Genomic DNA, 18527 nt, shown 5'->3' with positions numbered 1-18527 from the left:
CCAGTACAGATCATTATTAAGAACTTGGAAAGGGCAGGCGGTGAACCTTAGCGCCCTCACGATTGCTCAGACCACCATACTGCTAGCTCCGGCCCTCACAACCTAAGGAAACTCCAACAAACATGGTATAATTGACTAATTAAACAAGCAATGTGCAAAAGACTTAGCATTTCCCCTCCAGTCCTCTTGAGAAAAAAAACGGAAATAAGCCCACATTCAAAAGCAATTTTAAACCCCCGTGAAATCAGAAGTAATCCCAATTGTCAATGCCCTGACAGCACGGTTGCCAGATGCCTTGATCTACAAGGCTAAAAACCTCAACCTGTCAAAAACTAAGACTAATTCCAACAGTCGAGTGTCCCTTTCTGGTTGCGTTTTGCTTGCCAGATGCTCAAGCCCTCAGGCTTCAAACAGCGGGGACGCTGACACAGTAAACACAGATACCCTTTATTAGGAATAGGCCAGCGCCAGCTGCGAGGGGAACACCAAAACTTGGCACGAAGCACCATGATTTTAGCTCCTTTGTTTTTTAATCTCCTTTTGAGAACACTGAGACAGTGGCAAGACCCAACACAGGCACTGAAGTGACAAAGCCGGTCCCTAACCCATCATACCCTATTTGAGTGCAGTTACATCCGTACGTAAGTTTTGAGCACCACAACCGAGAAGTACTGGGCTGAATTGCATCCTACACTAAGGAGGTGACAAAGCTGTTTGGCCAAAGGGTGGGAGGTTTTGTTTGTTTTTCTTCAAAAAGGAAGCTTAGTCGCTCCAGCACTACTGTCCCTTCCTCCTACAAAAGGTATGGCTAAAGATTTAGGATTAAATCAAACTGAATGAGGATAAGGTAATCTATTCTCAGGATTTTATACACGAACACTGCCGCGTTTGAGTACATACGTGAGCCCCTTCCGCTGCAGTTACCCCAACTGCTTCAGCAGACAAGTTCCAATAGCAGGTCTGTTAAGAGGAGAGCCACACACGCAAACACTGGCTTTGGCAAATCTGACCTGACACAATGTCCTTTCTGAGGGGCGGGATTCCTTCCTACAGAAAACTGAAAGCCTGCAAGAGTTTCCGTATCACCTACCTTTCCTGAAATTACTTTTCACTCAGGTTAGTAAAAACAAAAGCTCAAAAGTCACCTTAAGTGGGTTGGGAGACAAGTCAATAGACAGTCCCAACACTGCTGGTATCAAATACCCAGCCTGCAGGTCAGCAAGGAAAAGCTGTTACCAGAAAGTGCCAATGAAGAACGTTTCAGTAACTCAGAAATCCCTGTGACCAAAGTTAAGGTACCTCCACCAGGTTTCTCTCTCTCCCCAGTACCAGGAGGTGCAGTTCCAGTAAAACTGGAGAGAGATGTACCCAGCTACCATGGAAATTCACTTTTGTGCTTAGCATCTGACAGAACAAGGAAACCGACGGGGCTCTGCCCAAATGGTAGATGTTGGAACACCAGATTCACGTAACGCTTCTGCCTTTATCACTGGGCATGGGAGGACGTCGTACCTCTTCAGAAAGGAGGGGGCAACACCCAGGAAACCGACCTTCCCCCGAAGCCCCCACTGACGGAAGAGCAGGCACAGGCAGATGGAAAAGCAGCTCCAACTCCAGATGCTGGCCAGCCCTCACCACCCACCGCCACGGCAGAAGCTGCTGCAGCACACGTTGGCAAGCGGCACCAAGGCGCGCTGGCGTACTGAAATGGACAAGCCGTTTCAAATGGGAACGCGCTACATACCTGTAAAGTTGCTTGTGTTTTCTTACAGTTGGGTCATAGTATTTCAAATTTTCCCTCACTAAAGAAAGCCTTAACTTGTATACCTTAAAGCGCCTGCCAAATTACAGCAAAAGCTCTTTTACAAGTTAATTGTGTTAAAAGAATTGATTATCTGGAGCAAGAGAAAGGAAGAGCTAGAAGAAAAACTATTCCTCAAGTCGCGAGGGCCTTCAAAGAACAAAAATGCTGTAAGTCAGCTAAACTAAATGAATACAGAGGAAACATAAATTTTCAGTCTAAAAAGACATATAAAGACTGCAAACACTGCCCTGCGTTTGAACCCGATTCTTCAATGCAGCCACAAGTAAACCGACAATCCCCTCTTCCTCTGCCCATTTTAAATCTGCAGGCAGCCAACATCCACAGAATGCGGTTCAGAGCCATCCAGGAATACTTTGGCTATCTTCAGAGCAAGGAGGCAGATATCCTGGTGCTCCGCTGCTTGTCCACATCATAGCAGCAGCCAGGATCACAAAGAACAGAAGTTTTGCAGACATCCCATTACCGAAAGGGAGAAAAAACGCTGCAAAGGGATGGCTAAGGAAGATGGACGGATGCCAGCAACGAGCTAATAGCAAATCTGACTAGCCTATCTATCATCCAGAAGAGCAGCAACTTGGGGGAACCCCTGGATGAGTAGGATTCCAGTAGACTCCACCTTCAGCTCAATGTTTTGCCAGCATGGAAATGGCTCAAAGTGGGACAGCACCTGGTAGATGCTGCCTATGAAGCCTGTTGCAATCCAGGTCAACTGGTTTGCCTCAGTAATGTTTAAAAAAATTACAGTTTCTCCCCAATAACCAGGAGGCACAACTTCCCTTAGAAAAAGTCCATAGCAAGCTAGGTCATTGGTCCAAATACTTGGAGGACAGCTCTGATTTTCTGCGAGGACAGGGCCAGAATGTACCATTTTCACATCTTCATATGACATGACCATGAGCGTGGTTTTAAGTAGTCCAGGAACGTAAGCTGCAAAACAAGGAGGGGCAGTAAGTTAGTTACAGGCCAACAGTACCAGCTGTGGTGTGGTCTCCTGAAGTCAAATTGTCCCTCACAGAAAAGAATGGGCAAACCACATTCCTACACCCTGCAACCCTAGTCTCATCCTCACTAAACACTTTGTGGAAGTGTAGCTACCGCCGCAACAAGCCGTTTGCCTCCCACCCACCTTACATTCAGGTCTAATACATCAGGTGAATGCCGCACCTAGTAGCATATTGTATCAAGAAGCCAGTCATTTACAATGTAAACTCTTAACTAAGGAGGATCAAACTTACAGAGTTTGTCTGAGAATACCTTTGGTTAAAGCTGAAATCAACTAGGACAGCAACAAGTTTTGTATCGAACAGAATCTGCTGCCAAGAAAATAAGTTACAAGTCACAGAAAGTAACACCAACAAAACTCCAGACTGGCCATTTACAGCAACCAGTTCTCACTGCCACGCGACCTAGCCTGGGAGAGGCACAACGGGCTCAGTTTTTGCGAGCCTCATAGAAGTTTCTCCTGACCTCGCTGGCCAAGGGCTGCGGTTCCATGCACGCAGCCTGAATGGCCTAGCGTACTCTTAAGTCGCGGCTTATGGCTGCAGAAGTGTGGGAAGAACACCCTCGGCTTCCAGTCATGAAATACTATCAGCATAGTAAGCACTAATGAAAGCAGTTTTGTTAAGCAGTTTCTAAGCCTAACTCCTAATGAATGAGGCTCAGGCCATTGAACTTCTGCGCTGTCCCCAAAGCGAGAAAGGACAAGCTGCCCGCAGGGTCCATTACCCCCTAGGAAAGGCCAGTCACTCACATTTTCCATAGGACAATACTGGCGGGCATACCACTCCTGGCTATAGAGGCAAATGATGACACCTTGGCCCAGGAAGAGGGAAGTCCACATGATCACATTCCAGATGGGCCCTTTCCGACTGTCATTAAGGATGAAGTTGAAGACCACTGGGGAAGAGGTGAAATGAGAAACATCGTTCAGAAATGAGAGTCAGGATTCAAGAATCAAAGATCAACTGATTTCACTGGCTCCTTCCCTCCCTTCACTTCATCTCTGGAGCAAGAAGACTGCTCTGTGAGTTCAATATAGTGCAAGAAAATCTGATTGTGCTTGGCAGCAGAGCAAATACTATGAGCCAGTGCTGACATTTACCTCCAGTAAGTGTGCCGACAAGCTGGCCCGGCTGTATGCCTCTGGGGATCAATATTGTTTGTGTTACACTGTTGACCAAGGCGTGCTGCCAGAGGAGGCTTAGTTTATTAGAGCTTTCTAACTCAAAATCCAAAATGAAACAATAGAGCTCTGCCTTCTAAATAGGCTCTCTTCTTCACTGCAGTAGCAAAGCCATACTTGCCTTACGCTATGACTTTAAAGAAGACTTCCAAACTGCTGACATACAGCAATTCAACTAAGGCTCAGCAAAGAAGAAGCAGTGCTATTAAAGCATGTACCATGTCACATAAACAGCAGTGTATCATATACAGCTCTCTTCCTCTCCATCAATACCTTGCTTGCCTAAGTCCTAAGCCTGCAAACCCAGTGTGCATGTATATATACATATATACGTAACTACTTGGCTGCAAAAATCCATTCATAAATTTTGGACTCACAGCTGCAACTCTTGGACAAAAAACAGTTCTGTGTGTTAGTGCCTAAAGAATAACTGGCATCATTAACAAAAGGGCAAAAGCATGCTTGTTTAAAAAAAAAAAAAAAGCCATAAAACCCACAAGCCACTCACATACTCTCTCCCTGGAACTTACTTCCAAAGCACATAAACAGGCAGAAGAGAACCGGATAGAAGTAGCCAAAGCAGACGCTCAGAACATATTCATGCACAGCAGCTGATACTGCAAAGACAGACAGCATAGCTGCTGCTTTGAACTTCTTACCAAAAAACTGGAAGAGAGAAGAATACCGAGTATTATAACCTGCTCTGCTGTGGGTTTAGTTCAGTTTTCTCATTTATTTTATTATTTTTTTTTTAACCTTAGCTAGAAAGGGCTTCCTCCAGCCAAGAAACATATGTGAAATGTTAAGTGCTTTACAGAGCAGCTTGGATTTTTGGTGGTTTTCTTCAGGCATATTTCTGGTCTCCTGCGTAAGTACTCAGGTTGGACCTACTCATGAAATATCTACCATAACTCATCCAAATAGTGCAACATGAGTTCACTGTTGAGTCAACCTTTACACTCAGACCCACATTTTGTACACATTAAGATCTTGGAAATGAGCAACAAATCTCTAAAAAGCACAGTTTTCTACCCGCAACAGCTGAGGCAAGACATTTTTGTGCTTCTCAACACACAGTGATGCCGCATCTTTACAAACGTACTGTCTTGCCCAGCAGTTAAATGTTTAATTAACAAAACAGAAGAATATATCTGCTTGTTACTCACCCAAAGGAAGTCCCTGTAGGCATAGTAATAAAGCCAGTCGTGTACTACCACATTCCAGGTTCGGTAGTAGTTTGCATAGGAAGTGGAATTCCACCAGTCCTGAAAGCACAAGTGAAAGACTGTAAATCTAATTAAGCATAAAACGTTCTGTAGGCCTTTCCTGGGATATCAAGTTAAAAAATATCGATCAGAATAATAACCAAGCTAACATAAGTTATAACAAGCTGCACCATGAAATAATGCTTCCCATTGTATTTTCAACATTCTACTCTGTATACCAAAGTTTGGTTTTGACCCAAACTGCAGTGACTGAGATGACAGAGGAACTAAACAGAGTGTTAACAGAGCTATTGGGTAGCTCTGGTGGCTAGTTCTCTTTGTGCACAGGGTATACTACTTTAAAACAATTCAGACTGCCAAGTAGAACAGATCCAATTTCTACAGCACAGCGACAATCTTAAACCCTAACAGCGTAACACAAACAAAACCCTGTGGATGCTTTATTTGATAAGAACCTTCAGTTTCCTTCTCTTTCCTTTTCATTATATATAACTTTATATATATATTCCTTTATAAACTATAACTCCCGCTTCTTACCTTGTAGAACATCCTGTCTGCAAAGCGCAGCATCTCAGCAAATGCGTTGAGCCAACAGTGAAGGAACGCAAAGAAAACCAGGAATAGAATCAGTACACCTAGAAATAAGGTAGATTCAGACCAGTTTTGTAGCATTTGGTCTCAGCTATAGGCAAGAGCCTGTAACGCAGTCAAGACTGTTCTTATAGGCATGGACACAGATGAGCTTTGTCCTACCTACACGAAAATGTCAAAGTATTTCAGTTTCTCACCACACCAGGTCATGCTTACCCCAGAAGGCAGCAGCAAGGCTGTCACACAGCCTAGGACTTGATTTTGAACACTGTTACATTTAAACCCAGGCTTTTTTGTGCTGCCGATTCTAAAGTTTAACACCATAATGCTGAAGACTGCCCACAAGACCTCCTTGGCTGGTACTTGCCTGTCATGAATGCTTCTCATATGAAGCACTTCCCCTCCCTCCTCCCTCTTCCATGAGGATAACAGTTACTCATGAATCCAGGTCTTACCTGGCAGAATGGAGTTGAAGATGCAGAGGACCAGCCCTCGAAGATTGAAGGTTTCTTGACTGCTGTTGTGAAACAGAGGAATGCAGAGTCTCACGAAAATGTAGTAGGCATAGAAAAGTGAACCAAGCACCTGGAAAAAAAAAAAAGAAAAGTCTGACTCCATATGAGAAATGCACAATTAACACATCACCACTTGACAGCTCTAGGAGAGCAATAGCAGCTGCCAACACTAGTCAAAATTTATTTTACATTGCTGCCAATAAACTTCCCTAAGGGTCCAGGCAAAAAGTAAGCTACAGCCATCTGTGTAGCATGTTGACATTGAGGAGCAAAATCAACTTGTCTTTTCTACTACAGCAGCTCTAAGTTTCTCCTAGTCCTATCAACTCAGAAGTTATGACAAATGATTTGTGCCAATGCCAAAGTGAGTGGGGAAAGTACCCTCTGATCTAGGTCCAAGACAAGGGCAGAAATAATTAAGAAATACTTACTGTAGTTAAAGCTAGTATTAAAGCTTAAGTTTCTTTTATCCCAAAAAAGAGCTATTTACAGGCCAAATCGCCTCAGGCCTTCTCTGGCTCATGAACCCACATTCTGGAAGTTGTCAAAATGCAGGTCACTGCTTTACTGCAGTCACTCCAACTGCTGTAAGCCAGGTGTGGGCTTTGTCACCCTCTTTTGTCAGAGAGCAAGCAGCCAAAGGTCTTTTCATGCTTCATTTTTAATTTGGTTGGGGTTTTGGTTTGTTTTGTTGTTTTGTTGGGTTTTTTTTTGTTTAATTGGCTGGTTTTTAAACCATGCACTGTGTGACAGTATAAATTTCAATCATGCAAAGCCACTACTCAGAAACAAAGCCATAAGAAGCTACTGAAGCTCACATCCAGAGACACAAAGATCAGGTCAACTTTCAGCTCAAATAAGCACTGAAGAGCCGGACTTCAGGCCTCACTATTTCAAAATCAGTCTGAATATCTGAAGACAGGTAGCTGTGCCAGTGCATAACAGAGCATCAGTGTAAAGAAAAATGTCAGAGCATGGATATTGCTCTCCCCATGCACACATGCAGCTTTTGTACAGAATAGAGTCTAAAGGCTTCTTTAAGCAAGGATTTATTTTTTTTATTTTGACACAGTCATCGGTGCAGCAAGATCACTGTTTCTTTTTTTTAGTTCACTAAAAAGCATTCTTCACTTGGTGTAGGCTTACCAGGAAAAGAGTGATTTAACGCCAAAGGGAGAACTGTTCAGCAACACAGATCCCTGAAAGCATGTTCTTCAGAAAGCTGCACTACTCACCTGTGCAAATTTGGTAGCCACATAGCCCCATCTTATCATGGGATTCCTAGGAAAAAGAACACATGATGTCATATCCAAATAGGACCTCCAAGCGGCAAAACCCTCCCTTCAATTATTGATTTTATTGACCTATACTCTGAAAAAAATGGGGTTTTAATTCCAGAGTTCTTAATCTCCTGACATCCAAGAGACATCTGCCCAAATTGCTGTTCCTCACTTTCAACTGCAGCAGGGCAACTACAGCAATTCCATAAATGGAAAAGTATCTGGAGAGCAGCATTATGCAATTACGTAGGAGGTGGTGATCTGCCCGATAGTCACGTAAAGGACTGCTGACTTGACACTGTCAAAGTGCAACCCAGTAAAGTATAGAAAAGTTTGGCAGTTCCCAGTTTTAAAGGCTTCAGCCTGCCTCCTCAAACTCAAGAGACAGGGCTGCTTATTAGCACCACATAAACCACCACACAAGCCTACTGCAGGAGCTGTGTACCACTAGATATTCAGTAGCAAGTTCTTTATTTGTTTCACTTCCAAAGAAATAAAATCAGAACTGTAAAATCAAAATACTACTAGCATTAGAGTGAGTTTTCATGATCAAGTCCTGCCTTTTTTATCAACCAAGTTTCTGATTTAACCAGATCTTTACGACAGCTCTAACTCATGAATTGAACAGAACACATCTAGGGATGCTTAACATTGGCTTCAGCTTTTAGACTCATGTTCTATTGGTGTTGCTCACATTACCTGGGATAGTTGTCTCTGTAGATGAGGGTGGGAGCAAAGAGGAAGTACAGGTACTGAGAAATTCTGGGAATAGGTACTGTGCCTGGAAGAAGCAGGGAGGGGGGAAAAAAAACACTCTGAAATCTCTTTGCTTACTGATGGTTCAGTTTCCCCAGTACCCTTTCACAACACAGAACACAGCAAAAAACCTCACTTGAACCAAAAAGTATGGGATTTGCAGAGAATTACATAAACTAGACCTATCATATGCAATTGCCCCACCACGAAGCGTAGTTAACAAGTGAGGGTGACTAACAGGTAGCGCAGTGCTAACACCCTGATAGCACATTCCCTTTTCTCCCAGGGAAGATGAAGCTGTAAGGCCTGTATCAACATGTGGGCTCATGTTCAGCTCTGGCATGCCTTGCTGAAATGGCTTCTATGCTTTTATGATTGCTGTCATTTCAGCTAGAGCACTGGAGGCGTGCAGGCAGATTCTGAACACCTTTTGCTCTTAAAAGCAGAAATAAGGAGTCCTGTTGAAGAAAGATCTAAGATACAGAGATGACTTAGACCTGAATAACAGTCTAGCTCATTGCTAATACCAGATGAAAAGGTTCAGGCTGAAATTATGAAGCAGAAGGCCAGCCTAAGAGCCTCGTGACCTCCCCATCAAAAAACATCTATTCAAATCCTACCTCTCCAATTCACGAGGGCAGCTGAAAGCAATGGAGGGAAAACAAGAGTTGGTTACGCACTGCTTTCAAAATAGGCAAGTTACTCACTGGACTTGTCCTTTACAGAGGACAGGACTCTGGGTACGTTCTCCCGGATGAAGGAATAAGCCTTCATAACAAGACGAACCTGTAAAACCATGAGAATGTCAGTTTAACATTCTCAGTTTCCCAACTTTCCAGCAAAGACTGGATCAAGCATTTTAAGGCAACACCTTCAACATCTTGGGCTCTCTCCAATTTATCCCTTTTACAAGGAAAGGGCTGCTTCTGCCCACAAGCCTGTTTAATGGACATGAATTTAAGACACTGCAGGGTGAAACATACCATAACAATCATGGCTCAGGAGTGCCATAACACATCTCATTCACATTCACAGGACCACAGCACACACGAGGACTCCAAATAACACCAGCAAGTCACTAACCAATTAACATTAACTAAAAATTGAAGGTAAAAACCCCTATTCAATAGGCCAGTATGTTTCAAAGCCTTGAAACTGACTCCTTGAAGTTAGGCATGTTGACAGCAAGTATCACTACTTTGGAATAAGGTGGTGACCCACAAATAGTCCACAGCTACCCAGCAGGGTTTTTTGGGTTTTAATACTGAAAGACCAAAAGGAAGGCTAGCCCAAAGTTAATTCTTCAGGCTCACACTCATCTCTGACCATCCTTGTTTTAATTTGATGGTCTGACCAGTCCCCTACACTCTTGCACTCTTCTCCCTCTACCCCCAAAAAAGAAAATTCCACTCTCACTAAAGACTACAGGACAAAGATGGTTGCTTCTTAGGGACAAAAAGGGAAACAGGAACCACTTGTTGACTACCTACTTTCTCCTTTTTTAAAAAAAAAGCATGTTACAGCTTCCTTGTGAAGTATGGCACAACAGCTTCTTAAAACTGGTTTTAACCATTTAACATCCACAAGACAACTAGAAGTAAATGGAATTTCAGCCTTGAAGTACGTTCAGAAAAAACCCACAGTAAAATCTTAAAAGGGCAAAATCTTAAAAAGGCAAAAAAACCCAAGTGGTTTCCAGGTCAAACTGAAGTTTACCATCTACTTTTTCTCATTAGAGTTGCTGCATATAAGTCTGTCTTCAAGTCAAAAGACAAACTCCATTCACAGCCCCGACTTAATGAATAAAAGCAACACATGACTCCTTATGAAAAAGGACCCTTTCCATTTTGAAAACAAGATTCAATATATCCAAAGATACCAAGTAGGGACCTACCTGTTCCAGTATTACAATAAAACGGGAAGCCGGGGGCAGGGCATATGATACAGCAACATAGGTTGGTCCAAATCCAAGCCCAGCTGTTTGGAACAGTGTGAACAACATCCCATAGAAGAGAGTGTGGATTACGCGATGAGAAGAACTGCAATAGCCTTGGGCCCACCAGACAAAAAGGTTGTAGGGAATGATAACTGTGGCACAGAACATGCACAGCCAAGTACAGAAGACAACCGGGAACTTTCCAAAAACAAAGACCAAGAGATCAAATCCCAGGACCAGCCTAGAAGGCACAAGGAAAGAGACAATACTCAGCGTCCATTGTTTCATTAGAAATACTTCTACTCCACTAAGTGGATACAAAATGCAAAGCTTCCAGATTATAACTGACAGCCCAGCTAGAAGCGACTGTGGCAATTTTCAGCTTAGAAACAGAGGGCTGTCTGTGGCAGATTTAAGTGACCACCCACAAACACATCAGAAAATAAAGAGATGAAGGACTCATGCCACCAACGCTGTCAGGCACAGCTTACCTTCAAATCCCAAAGGGCTTAAGCACATCTTTAAGATCAGCATGTGCTTTAAGAGCACGCTCAAGATCATCCCTGCTAAGAACAAGCATGTGACTAAATGATCTACTGCTGAACCAGGGTCCAAAAGAGCTTTTGGAGAACACTCCCAAGACATCACCACTATCACATTAAGAATCAGTTCTTTCCAGGAGTTTAACACCTAAAGAGGCTTTTTCCCTACCTCTATAGTCACGAGGTATTTTAATATCTGACACTCAAACCTAATTTAATTTCTGCTTTCTGAAATCTATAGGCATTCCACGTAGATTCAGTTTAGAAGTCACCCAGAAGGCTTCGGGTCATTGCATGGTCAGTCCAAGTATGTCCAACTGGTGTGCGCCAGGTACTTAGTTCACTAATCAAGCTTAAAACGTAACGACATAAATAAAAGGATGTTCAGCCTTACCGGCTATCAAAGTCACCAAAGCTTACTCCTACACATAAGCAGCTCTTCTGAACTAAGGTCAGAAGAAGGTGGTACAGAGTATACCAATTTATTTGTTCTCATGTGGAGGCTCACTTGTAAACTGCATCCAAGTTATCAGATCTAGCTCAGAACACAGCAATGATTTTTTTTTTTAAGTAATCTGATAATTCTGCTCCTATTAGTTAATTTTAGGGGTAAATGCCTATTCTCCTTCAATTTCCATACACTATTAAGTCAGGATCAGCTAAACAATATTCAATAGCGCACAAGCCTCTTATACTCTTGGACAAGAAGGACAATGATTATCATCAAGATACAGCTCCAGTTTTGCACACTGAAAATCAGATAATTGGCAAGATAAACATGTAATCCTACTTGTGTACATGGGATACAGCTTGCCAAGATACTATATATAGCAACAAGCAAGTGTGAGGAAAGCAGTCTTTCACAATCTTGTTCACAACTGGCTACCTGCAAAGCACAACCTTAACAGAGGCTGTGCCAATCCCCTTGACATTTTTTCCCCCAGGAAAACCAAAAAGTTCTATTTTTATTTAAGCACGAGTACAGCGTTCCAGGACTGTCATTTTTAAACAGCGGAAGTACTGCTCAAGTATTTAAAGTTTTTCTAAACACAGTTCCCCTTCAAACAACGCAAGCAGCTGAAAGCCACCATTTCGTTAAAGGTATTCAACTAAAGCAGTCTACATTCAATGATGACCCCTCCCTTTTGCCAGCCTTGTGATGAACTAAGCACGTGCTGGCCATAATTCTCACAGAACACACCAATCTGTATTTTTTTCCTAATATCTAGCTATCAGATTTGAAGGGACCATATCCCCCCTCAAGGGATCTGACGGGATCATTTCCCCCCCTTCAATGGACTTCATCACATATTTTAAGTATGCCCAATTGAAAACCCTCGCTTCCAACAACATCCCAAGGAAGGATTCCCCCTCCTTTCCGCACCATTCTGCGGCTTCATGTACCTCTGGTGCTTTGGAAGCGAGTATTTCCCAGCCCTGATCCCTGCCTTTCCAAAGCATTCTTACCTTCCTTCATCAATGAAGTCTACTAAAAGTGTGCTGAGGATGAAGACAATGAGAAGAGCGATGAACATGTGGTAGATCGTCCTGATGTGACTCACTTCAAACAGCTCACTGAGGGAGAGATCCAAATGCTATCAGGCCATTCACACAGCACATCACACCCCCAGTACTTGGCTTTCAACGTGTTTCACAGTAAGGCAAGATGACATCACTGCCACCCCAATTCAAGAGGCTGAAGTTAAGGTACAGTCTAGGTGCCAGTGTACACAAGACATTTCCCCCATTTATCTTCAGACAAAGGATAATTAGCCATTATCTCAGTGGTACTGAGAAGACTGTAATTAAGGTTTACATTTGGGGAAGCCTGCAAACTGCACTAGAAAAAACAGAGAAGCTTAAACAGATTAGCCCACATGGGTTTGAACATAAGACCACAGGTGGTGGTGGGGAGAGTACCTCAAAGCAAAGGCTAGTTAGTATTTTCAATCAATTTAATGGAAAATCTGAAGTTAACTCACTCCAAGAGGGACCTGCGGGCAGTAAAGATCTTCCCATGTTCTGGAGGAGCCCTCAAGGTCCTGCAAACACAGATGAGAACATTTGAGACAAGAACGGAAATAAGGCTTCCAGGAAACATAACCTTGTTATACGAACAGCTTAAAACTGACTTACTTGGCTTTGTGCAGTTCCTTCTCTGCACAGGAAGCTGGGAAGAGGGAGGCTGAAGATGAGGAGTCCAGGAGTGCTGATTTAGCCACTAAACTGTTCACAAACTCTGTGAAGTGACTGTCCACTTCCTTCATGAAAGCTGGCTTCAATTGCTGACAGTAAAAACAGAGTAGAAGATTGTTTAATTCCCTGGATACATTTTCATAAAATATTTATATTCCCTTTTATTCCAGAGCAGAACAGTGCAAGGCATCAAGAAGACATCCCTGTACCATCTGCCTACAGTTGGCACCAACTTGGGCAAGATGAGGGGCTTATCCTGGCCTGTTCATGTACCTCAGGCCAGAGGACTTTGAATAACGTTCATCATCTCCATCAGACAAAACACTGAGGAGCAAAGTAAACATACTGCTCTTGGTATGCTTTTGGTCTGGAGTGGCAGGTATTTCACATTTTTCATGGTGCCAAGAAGGTTCAACTAAATTTAATACATGAGCCCCAGAAAAATTTCTCAATTTTAACTGGTTACATCCTTAGCATACGAAACAAGCATGAACAAGATTTACTTTTTAGTCCATATAGTATTATTAAGGGGAAAACAGATCTTTTCAGGCTTGTGGCTAAACAATCATCCTTGATGTTCTTATGCATTAATGCAGAAGTGATCTCAATGACATGACTGCAGGAAGAAGGACCAAATTTATCCTTCCACTGCTACCACTGTTTGGATGAAAACTTTCACATACGACTGAAGTTACAGAATGTACAGAAAATTTTCATGAAAGCGAAATACTAGGTAACTGTTAAGTGTTAAGACTGAGCAGTGAGAGACACAAAACTGGTAGGCAGCAAGACTGAAGTTCAAGAACTCATGGGGTCAAATATCCCACTTGAATCTCCTACACTCCCTTTTCTTCGGATAACTTTATACAAGTTATCTTCTCCATTAACAGCCAGTTGTGACAAAATTTCACCATTTTTAGCCTATTCATATTTTTCTTCTCTCATTTTAATAGACAAAGGCAACTTCTGAAGCATCTGGTTTACTAAAGACCTTGACGTCTAGAGGGTTCATGAAAAATCAGAGATGAGCATTCCCCTCTACCATATTTTTGGAAAAATGCATTGATAGGGTGCAAAAAAGGAGATAATGAGTTGTGGATAAAGCATAGGTGACCCTAGTCAAAGACTGCTTGTTTCATCTGATAAAGAGTTTCTTTTCTAGAAAGGAAAACATTGCTTAACCCTCCCAATAATAAGTTATCCAGACAAGGGCTATAATTCACCTGCAAAAGGCAGACTAAAATGCTATGATGTTTCCACATCCTTTTTGTCTTGCCTTAAGACTAGCATGTGTAATTCATTCCTGTATTTTCCTGTCTGCAATACAGTTGGATCTGCTATTCAGTCTCATAACATGAAATTTCAAAAACTTGATTTCCCACCCCCCAGGCAGTTTTAAAAAGTAGATACATTTAGAAGAAACTTGATGATAAAATGTTTCAAGTTACTTGTTTCTGCAGAAAGTGCTACACTGAGCTCTGGATAGCGTTATGTTGTGGTGCAATTTCTCTTACTCTTTATATGCAGAGAGGATCCTGAGATTTGCACAGTGGCTTTTTATTCTTATGACTAGAAAAAAAGCATTCAAAATTAATTCCCTCAAGCAAAGAAAAATGCATCATGCATTCACTGTATTTCAGTGAGAACTTTGGGAATCTAAAGATCCTAAGACCTCTTAAGATCTCTACCGAAGACAGTGATTTATGATACTTCTAAGAATTCAGTTCCTTAATGTCAGGTCCTCAGAGACCAAATGTTTTCCCCAACACTTGAGCCTAGTGATGAAGCATGGGTAAGGGCTAACCCCTCAGTTCCTAAACGATAAACCTTTTGAGAATGCTCTGCCAGATAACCACCATCTTCAGCACAGGAGACAGGCAAGTTTCCAGAAACTACTTCAGATCTAATTGCATACTGTGCTAACAACATTTGTCTGACCATCCTTTTGCCTGGGACTTTTTGTCTGCCTCCGGATTCAAGGTTCAAGTTTTCCTCCATAATATCTACATATTTCACTAGTCTTCCTACTGATACCTGCTTAAGAAGCATTTCTGTTTCCCCAATAACCTTCAGAATTCCTGACTGCTACCTACTTTCTAATCTTTAAGGCTTAATTACTTAAGACAAGTAACAAAACCAATAAATCAGTTTTTGAGGAGGGAAGGAAAGAGTTGGGAAGTTAGGCACAAAAATGATGCTTCCTCAAAAAGGCATTTGTGACACTTGAGCTTATTTGTTAGTACATGTTTAAGTTTCAGTGCCTAACTATCATACCACAGCAAGCTGCAGCAGCATTGGTTTTGCTAAAAAAGAATAGGTACAAGGTATAAGAAGGAAAAGCCAGATAACCAAAAGAAAATGTTAGCTAAAAGCTGCAGCAGTGATATATTTGCCTCTTACATAGACCTCCTTCCACAGCTATGTTTTAAGGAGTCTGTTTCCACTGATGGACACTTGTCATCCATGGTTATCTCCTTCATTTTCCAAGCATGCTTGAATTGATTTTATACGACAGATCACCCAAAAAACTAAGCTAAAAAGTCTTCTCTAGAAGCAAGACTTGTAGACTAACAAAATATATTAATAGAGGATATATTCTTAGAAAATGCTACTGTCTCGTGTGACAACAGCCAAGTAAGCAAGTTTAACTCTCTGGCAGAACATACAAGACAATGTGAAATGAGATCACATAAAAACAGAAGACCCTGAAGTCAAGGTGCCTCAGAACTTTACATTCCTCCTGTTTTGTAGCGGTCAGATCCAGAGAGATCTCTTGAAACAGAAGTTGCACTAGGAGGAGCAGATTAATATTTAACTTAAAAATTTTTCCCCCCTATTTAGCAGTGGTCAGTGCAGACTAAACAAACTTCAACAGTGCTTAATGAAACAGAAGCTCTTAGGAGCTGGCTACTTTTCAATAGTGCTTTTCTGGGAGGCAGAGAAGATTGCCTCTGCAAGAAATGGAGACTTGTTAATTCAAGAACAGGATTAAAAAAACACCCCACTGAGTGCTTTAGAACTAGAACCTGTAACAGAAGACACTGGTGCTCTCTGGCATGCACGTATCGCTACTAAAAAAGTCAAGCAGAAATTCCTGCTCCTCTTGGAGCACTCAAATTTCCATGCCAAACAAAGCACTATTCATTCCTACCAAAACTCTTTTTTGATTGTGGTTTGGTTTTGTATTTTTTTAAGTTTCTCCCCTTTTTTCAACCTAATCTCTCAGCATGAGTTCAACAGAAATTATTTCCTTAAACTACCTTTTCTCTGTAGTTAGCACTCTGCTGAGATTGCCTCCCCCTCATACAACCCCCCAAGGCTGATAGAAACATATGCATGTGTTTGGATTGGAAGAGCAGGGCATGAGTTCTCATTAGATTAAGTAAAATACAACCAGAGCATAGACCTTACAGTAACTGTAATTCTGTACAACAAAACTGCACAATATATCGCACTGTATTATCAACTATTACTACGACCATTCAAAGAGCAATCTAGTTGGGCAATTGACAGAGTAACTGTTAGTGCTTAGCAAGCCAAGCACCCTCCACCCAGTCACCAGAGAAATAAAAGTTATTAAAAGAAGCACCTCCCACCAGCCTTCACTATGACAGGGCATGGATACACAAACGGCCTCATTGTAGCTTCCCCCAATGGAGAGCACTTAACCAAGAGCTTCCTAAAGCATGCTTGGAGCCTCAGACAAGGAACTGGACAGATGCACTCAGCTGTCACCATTCAGTTTAAAAAAAAGAATCAGGTCATTACAAAACCACGAAGGGGGGCAAGTATGAAAAGAATGCTATGCTGTAAAAGGCAGAAGCTGACCAATAATTGATGAGAAGTCAGAGAAAGTTGAGGGAAGTAACCCTGTAGCTTGCTTATAAAGAGATAGTTGCAAAAGTTCTCCAGCATTTTACTCATTAAAACAGATCAGCTAATTGCAGTCACTGAAACATGACAAAATCCAGCCCTGACCAAGTGACTTAACAAACCATTCTCAACTGAGTTTAGGATGAACAAAAGGACTAGATTTTCAGACTGGACTGCAGATGCACAAAGGCAGCCTACGCATGACTTAACACCTTGCACCTACAAACCCCTTTTAATCAGTTTAAATCAGTGGGAAGTGTCAGTGACCAGCACTCTGCAGAAGTCAAACTACTGTCTAGACCTCAGATACCTATCACCTAAAACATAAAACTGCAATCCAAGCTTTGTTCAGTGGTTCACACAACAAAAGGGTCAAGTATCCAGGAATTCTCAGGAGCTTTGCAGTAGATTGAGGTTTTTACTTAGCTTTATAGCTATTACTGTAGCTTTGAGGCACCTTAAACAAACTTGCCAGCTGCCTAACTTAAGGTTTAAAACCTGAACTCCCCATGGTTTGGGAGAAACTTCAGTAATTGAAGTGCCACTGACCTTGCTGGTTTTCTTCAATTCTCTTTGCAGATAAGATATTACTTTGTCTACAGACTAGCATGTCTCAAAGCCGGTGGCCAGGAAAACAAAATAAATTAGAAACAAGAGACATTCCTGAAGAAACAAATCCAAGATGAAGCTGTTCCCTTGAAACCAACTAGCATTCCCTGGAACTTACAAAGCTCCATGTGCTTAATAGTCAGAGTGTTCTCCTGCAAGCATTTATTGCCAACACAGTGATTTGCAGTAGCTGTTTTGTTTGCAGAGTAAAGATAACAGGCTTGTTCTATCATGTCCCCACTAAGAATTATTCAGAGAAGGCAATGTATGAAAAAATTCAGAGCTGAATTTTAGGAGTTTCAGCACAAAAAGCAGTATGCCCTTTGCAAAAGACATTTAAATACACTTTAGTTACATCTGTTGTAAGTTACACACCACCTATAGAGGTAAAAAAAAAAAAGAGACTTGAACAGGAAAACATCTCAAAGGTGCAAGATATTTTTCTCTACCTTGTAAGTATATACTCCCTAATATTCACATAAGGCTGGCACAATTAGATTACTTCATCTTTACTATGGAATTAATTTTCTGCAATAAAATGAAGCAAGAGAGCAGAACGATTTGCCCTGAAGAACATGCACACTACAAAACAATGGTTAACGAGGAGGGTGCAGTTCATTGTTAGCTAACTTCATTTAATTTAGGCATAAATCACCTTAACATAATTCAAAACAATGGCAGCTCAGACAGAGATTACATTAAAAATACTCAGTGCTGTTTTCTTTGAGGATATTGCTCACTGACAGAAAGAATGGGTCAAAGGCTCAGGAAGGTCATCTCTACAGCCAGAGCGACAGAAGCTGTGGGATACAGGCTACACACTACCCTTTATTCAATGGATAGCAGGACACAGAGCATTTTAAAAACCAAATATGCCAGCATGCTAGCTGATAATCACACTGCCAAAAGTTAGGTAAGGGAAGTTCCATTTTATTTACAGGCCTCAAAGTTCATTCTTATCTTTGGACTTCAACCTATTGGGGTCAAGTGCAA

The 18527-nt window shown here is 41.8% G+C and overlaps 1 protein-coding gene across 4 annotated transcripts in view; it reads right to left on the bottom strand.

Annotated features, from left to right (window-relative positions):
* Positions 1 to 426: 426 nt before the first annotated feature.
* The window catches only part of SOAT1 (sterol O-acyltransferase 1), a 29992-nt gene continuing 11891 nt past the window's right edge, over positions 427 to 18527 (bottom strand). For 3 of the 4 annotated variants that reach the window (XM_055815466.1, XM_055815467.1, XM_005231627.4), the window contains exons 4-16: positions 12993 to 13141; positions 12839 to 12898; positions 12324 to 12431; positions 10273 to 10555; positions 9086 to 9164; positions 8322 to 8403; positions 7578 to 7623; positions 6283 to 6412; positions 5774 to 5871; positions 5177 to 5275; positions 4541 to 4676; positions 3579 to 3724; positions 427 to 2752 (exon numbers count right to left, since the gene is read on the bottom strand). In XM_055815466.1, coding sequence (XP_055671441.1) covers positions 2696 to 2752; positions 3579 to 3724; positions 4541 to 4676; positions 5177 to 5275; positions 5774 to 5871; positions 6283 to 6412; positions 7578 to 7623; positions 8322 to 8403; positions 9086 to 9164; positions 10273 to 10555; positions 12324 to 12431; positions 12839 to 12898; positions 12993 to 13141 — 1473 coding nt within the window. In that variant the 3' untranslated portion in view covers positions 427 to 2695. The remainder of the gene's footprint in view (positions 2753 to 3578; positions 3725 to 4540; positions 4677 to 5176; positions 5276 to 5773; positions 5872 to 6282; positions 6413 to 7577; positions 7624 to 8321; positions 8404 to 9085; positions 9165 to 10272; positions 10556 to 12323; positions 12432 to 12838; positions 12899 to 12992; positions 13142 to 18527) is intronic. The other variant, XR_008749026.1, reaches the window with a different exon arrangement.

This window comes from Falco peregrinus, chromosome 10 (genome assembly GCF_023634155.1).
Source record: "Falco peregrinus isolate bFalPer1 chromosome 10, bFalPer1.pri, whole genome shotgun sequence".
In the NCBI taxonomy this organism is placed as follows: Eukaryota; Metazoa; Chordata; class Aves; order Falconiformes; family Falconidae; genus Falco; species Falco peregrinus.
Note: the sequence above shows the minus strand (reverse complement) of the source record. Positions and strands in the feature narration are given on the sequence as shown.